The sequence below is a fragment of the Lathyrus oleraceus genome, chromosome 2, assembly GCF_024323335.1.
Source record: "Lathyrus oleraceus cultivar Zhongwan6 chromosome 2, CAAS_Psat_ZW6_1.0, whole genome shotgun sequence".
NCBI lineage: Eukaryota > Viridiplantae > Streptophyta > Magnoliopsida > Fabales > Fabaceae > Lathyrus > Lathyrus oleraceus.
The window spans coordinates 263904641-263910066 of NC_066580.1; the positions used below are offsets into that span (position 1 = coordinate 263904641).

Consider the following 5426-nt stretch of genomic DNA (forward strand, 5'->3'; position numbering starts at 1 on the left):
AATCATAACAATCATAAGAACAGATTAACCACGTATCCATGGAAATCAACAAGAGCCCACCTCAAGAATGGAAGAGGAAAAGTTGTTGAAGATGAGACGAGGATGAAGATGATGGTGTTGGTTCCAAGCTTTCTTCTTCTTCTTTTTCTTCTCCATTAGCCTTGTTTCTCTTCTTCTACCTTTCCCTTGAGCTACTTCTTTCTTTCTATCCTTTCCTTTTCTTCTGGTGGATCTACTGAGAGATATACACAGGGCAAATATGTTATAACATATGGTGGCGAGTGAGTCAAAAGTCACTAGCAAGTGGCCATGATTATTTGTGTGGTTTCTAGTAGCAGCAAATATCTCAAGTGGCACTAATCTTGTAATATTTTTTCTACCAGACGTATTGACCAATTATTAGTGTTATCAAAATATCCCAATTAATAAAAGGTCAGTCCTAATTAATATTAATTAAGTCAACTGAACTCACTATTTACTCTATTTATCCAAATTGACAACTTTTAGAGCACATAGGAACTCATTGACCTCAATTAATAGGAATTTTGGTATTTAAGAAAATACAGGGTATTACATCCCCCCCCCCTTAAATAAAATCCGTCCTCGAATTTAAATATTACCTGAAATAGGTGAGGGTAAGCTTCTCGCATTTCTGACTCCAGTTCCCAGGTAGCATCTCCTGGATGTGATTCATCCCACTGAACCTTAACAAGAGGAATCTCCTTATTCCTTAATACCTTAACTTCTCGTCCTGCAATGCGACTTGGTAGAGGTTCGAAAGTCAGATCTGCTTCTACTTCTATTGAATCTGGAAGGATAGGCTGGAGAGAATCTGGAATGAACTTTCGATGTTTAGATGCGTGAAAGACGTCATGCATTTCTGATAGAGAAGGTGGTAAAGCTAATTTGTAGGCTACTTATCTAATCCTTTCTATAATCTGGTATGACGCTATATATCTCTGACTTAGCTTCTGTGACTTAAACGACCCTTCCAGTCTCAACCTCGGAGTCACCTTCAAAAACACATGATCACCTTCATCAAATTTGAATGGTCTTCTCAAGTGATCCACATAACTCTTTTGACGATCTTGTGCATTCTTCATCTTAACACGGACCATCCTTATATTTTCGGTAGTCTCTTGAATGGTCTCCGGTCCTAAGATCCTTTCTTCACCCACTTTCGTCCAGCATAAAGGTGTCCTACTTTTCAGTCCATACAAGGCTTCATAAGGAGCTATCCTAATACTGGCATGATAACTATTGTTATATGTGAATTCAATCAATGGTAAATGCTCCTTCCAATTCCCTCCACTTCCAAGTACATAAGCTCTTAACATATCTTCTAGTGTCTGAATCGTCTGTTCAGTCTGACCATCCATTTGAGGATGATTAGAAGTACCTAAACACAATCTCGATCCCATAGCTTGCTGGAGTGCTTTCCAAAATCTCGAAGTAAACTTGGGGTCTCTATCGGACACAATGCTAGTTGGAACACCGTGTAGTCTAACAATTTCTGAAATGAACAACCGTGCAAGATGACTTTCCTTGTAAGTAGTCTTCAAGGCCAAGAAGTGCGGGGACTTAGTCAACCGATCCACAATCACCCAAATTGAATCATAACCACCTTGGGTCCAAGGTAACCCTAACACAAGATCCATTGAAATACTATCCCATTTCCAAACTGGAATCTCTAAAGGTCGTAATAAACCACCTGGCTTCTGATGTTCAATCTTTACCTACTGGTATACTATGCATTCTGACACATACTCTGCAATATCCCTTTTCATTCTAGGCCACCAATAGTCTTTCTTCAAGTCTTGATACATCTTTGACGAATCTGGATGTATAGTAAACACCCCTTGTGAGCTTCCTCCAAAACTTTTCCTTTCAGCTCGACATCATTCGGAACACAAATCCTTTGATTAAACAGAATGACTCCATCCGATGACTAAGCGAAACCGGGTTGAGTCGACATCTCATGCAACTTCTCATCTATCATTTGTCCTCGTCGGGTCTCTTCCCTTAGGTTAGAAGTAACATTCAAATTTCCTATTTAAAATAAATTTCCTTTCGGGTAAGTCTAGTCATTGGTAATGCCATATGCGAAAACCCCTTCATAAACCTTCGATAGTAACCTGCCAAACCCAAGAAACTTCTGACTTCAGAAGAATTCTTCGGTCTTTCCCAATTAATAACTGCTTCAACTTTAGATGGATCCACTGATACTCCTCCTCTCTATATTACATGACCAAGGAACTTCACTTCGTTCATCCAAAATTCACACTTACTTAACTTGGCAAAAAGTTTATTCTCTTGCAGTACTTATAGAAAAATTCTTAGGTGTTCTCCGTGCTCTTGAGGAGTACGAGAATAAATAAGAATGTCATCAATAAAGATCACCACGAACTGGTCCAAGTAAGGTTGAAATATCCGATTCACACAGTCCATGAAAACAGAAGGGGCATTCATCACACCAAACGGCATTACAAGGAACTCATAATGGCCATATCGGGTTCTAAATACGGTCTTTGGTACATTCGAACTCTTAAATCTTATTTGATGATAGCCTGATCGTAGATCAATCTTCGTGAACACGCAAGCTCCTTTCAACTGATCTAACAAGTCGTCTATCCTGGGCAGAGGATACTTGTTCTTAATGGTAACTTTATTTAACTAGAGATAATCAATACACAACCTCACACTACCATCCTTCTTCCTTACTAATAATACTGAAGCTCCCCATGGTGAGACACTAGTTCAGATGAAATGATTGGTTAACAACTCTTCCCATTGATTATTCAACTCTCTCAACTCGAGTGGCGCCATGCGATACAGAGAAACAGAGATTGGAGCCATCCTAGGTATTAGATCAATAGAGAATTTCACTTTCTTTTCAGGAGAAAGAGAGGTGACATCCTCAGGGAAAACTTTCGGAAATTCACAAACAACAGGAATTTGCGTAACACTCAGATTATCATTAGATTCCTTGGTAAGTACCAAGAGAACTGACTTTTCATTCTCAAATAAGAAATTAACCATACCAACCGTACCTTCCAAGATAGTAGTTAGCACATCCCTTGGAGTAGCTTCACTAGATGGAATGATAATCAACTTCTCTTCACATCCAATAAACACTGAATTGGCAGAAAGCCAATCCATCCCCAAAACCACGTCAACCTTCTTAAATGGTAAACAAATAAGATCAATATGGAAAATTCTACCATTCACCGAGAGCGAACAATTTTCACAAATCAACGGTGTCTCAACTACATCATCCATGGCGGTAGTAACCACCATAGGAGGAGACAAGGGAATTGCTTGTAAGCAAAGACGCTTCATGCACTGAATTGATACAAAAGAGTGTGTCTCCCCACAATCAAACAATACAAAACAAGGATGATTATTAACGAGACTCATACCAATAATTAAGGCATTGTTGCTTTCAGCCTTCCTTGCATCCAAAGTATAAATTCGACCAATGCCCCTCCCCTACATCTGATTCTTATTCTAAGGACATTCCCTAGACATGTGTCCCTCTCTCTGATAAGTAAAACACCTAATTCCACTTACAACACATCTTCCAAAATAAACCTTCTACATACTTGACATTGAGGAGGTTGGTTAGGTCTTGCATGTTGCACCTGTCTTCTTTTGAAGGGTCGAGGTCTATGCCTGATTTGATGACTTGGTCCTCCCTGGTTCATCTGGCCAACTCCATACTAGTCAATCTCTCCTTGAACCTTTTTCAAATTATTCTCAATCACACTATATTGTCTTTGCACCCCTACACAGGCAGGGAGCGCTCTTTCCATGTTGGGTGTCCTCCCATAAGCCTCCATATGATTTAATCCACCATGAAACTCAGGAGGATTCATGCGAAAGAAATGCTAGAAATCCCCACCCGTAACTTCTTGTGGAGTCACTTGAGGTTGTTGACCACCATACAACTGTTGCATCCTCTACTGCATGAATTGGTTCTATGGTTGCTGCATCGGTTGCACAAACTGAGGCCATTGAAAACCTTCACTACCACTTGGAGGTTCGGAGTCTGAATTATGAGTTCTGGGTCTACCGCGACCTCTGCGTCTGCTAGCCATGATCCTTAATGTCGAACTAATATGATTAATTTGATCAGGCTCAATACTATGAACATAACACCAAGGACAATGATGACAACCCACATATGAGGCAAAAAGAAATACTTATAATATTTCATGGGTAGGTCGAGGATACGACCTGCTCTGATACCAACTGTAACACCCACATATAATATATGTCTAGAATACATATTATACATAGTGTAAAACTGGTACTGAAATACATAAGCGCCTAGCGGCATAGTGTACACATACATATACATGCCCAAAATAAATACAACATTGCATAAAATGTACACAAAAGTTCCCAACATAAAACTACTGATCTAGATCATTACAACGATCTCAAAATATATGCACAGTGGAGTAGCCATCAACCATCAGGTAAGTAAGACATCACTCTATCATGTCCTTACGCTTCACCTGCTCAGAACCTCTTGAAAAATAATCAACAACATGGGGTGAGATGATAATCTCAGTGGATTCCATATCTTATGGGTCCACTCGGCTCTACAGGGTTTCCTAATCAATATTCAACTCATATTCAACTCAAGTCAACAAGGGAACTAAGACTTAAGTGATGGGGAAACTAACTCACAATGTATGGCAACATGAACTTGAGTTCTCATAACTCAACCACGATCATTATTCAGATCACGACACATCAATCCCCGAACGGACTTACGTCTAAGCCAGGCTCGATTCATGCATGGTCGTATGATTTGATTTTCGCAGTGGATATCGGGTCCTTTATTAGGCTTAATCCAAAGTTCAACCAACCGTCACCTGTATGGGCCTCTAACCCACTTAGGGTATCTTTCACCGTACGAGTCTCTAACCCATTTAGGTGTCCACCTTTCCCCCACGTCCTCCGTGGTTGGGGCTCAAACCCAATAGAGGCTCGAATCATCGGTCTCACATCCCAATGCTTACTCATCTAAGCATACCAAATAAAGAAGTGCACCATCAAATAAAACACACATTCTGAATACATGATCGGTTCCACAAATCATCGGTTCCATGAACCATAACAAAATCCATCAACCACATGTGACTTCATTCACTATAATACATAAATAATAACATGACATGTTCCATACAATGCTTCTCATTCTCAATCGTGACGAAAATTCGTCCACGACCTCCACATAAGCGTCGTACGAATGAATACTGTCATTTAATGTTATCTAAGTTATAAACCGCACACATGACCTAATACCAATCCTAGGTTAACTTACTAGATTCATTATGTAATTTTCACCATTAGCATGTATTCAACATAAGCATAGCCTCACAAATAATTAATGGTTAGAAGAATGCATTTAGAAA

The 5426-nt window shown here is 39.6% G+C and overlaps 1 protein-coding gene across 1 annotated transcript; it reads right to left on the reverse strand.

Moving 5' to 3' along the window:
• Positions 1-2757: 2757 nt before the first annotated feature.
• LOC127122824 (uncharacterized) lies at positions 2758-3339 on the reverse strand. The gene has a single exon (XM_051053105.1). The coding sequence runs from the start codon at positions 3337-3339 to the stop codon at positions 2758-2760; it is 582 nt and encodes a 193-aa protein (XP_050909062.1).
• Between the last annotated feature and the right edge of the window lie 2087 nt (positions 3340-5426).

Bases quoted from the DNA above. Each gene is read 5' to 3' on its own strand.
- LOC127122824 (XM_051053105.1), bottom strand. From the start codon at position 3,339: ATGAAGCGTCTTTGCTTACAAGCAATTCCCTTGTCTCCTCCTATGGTG.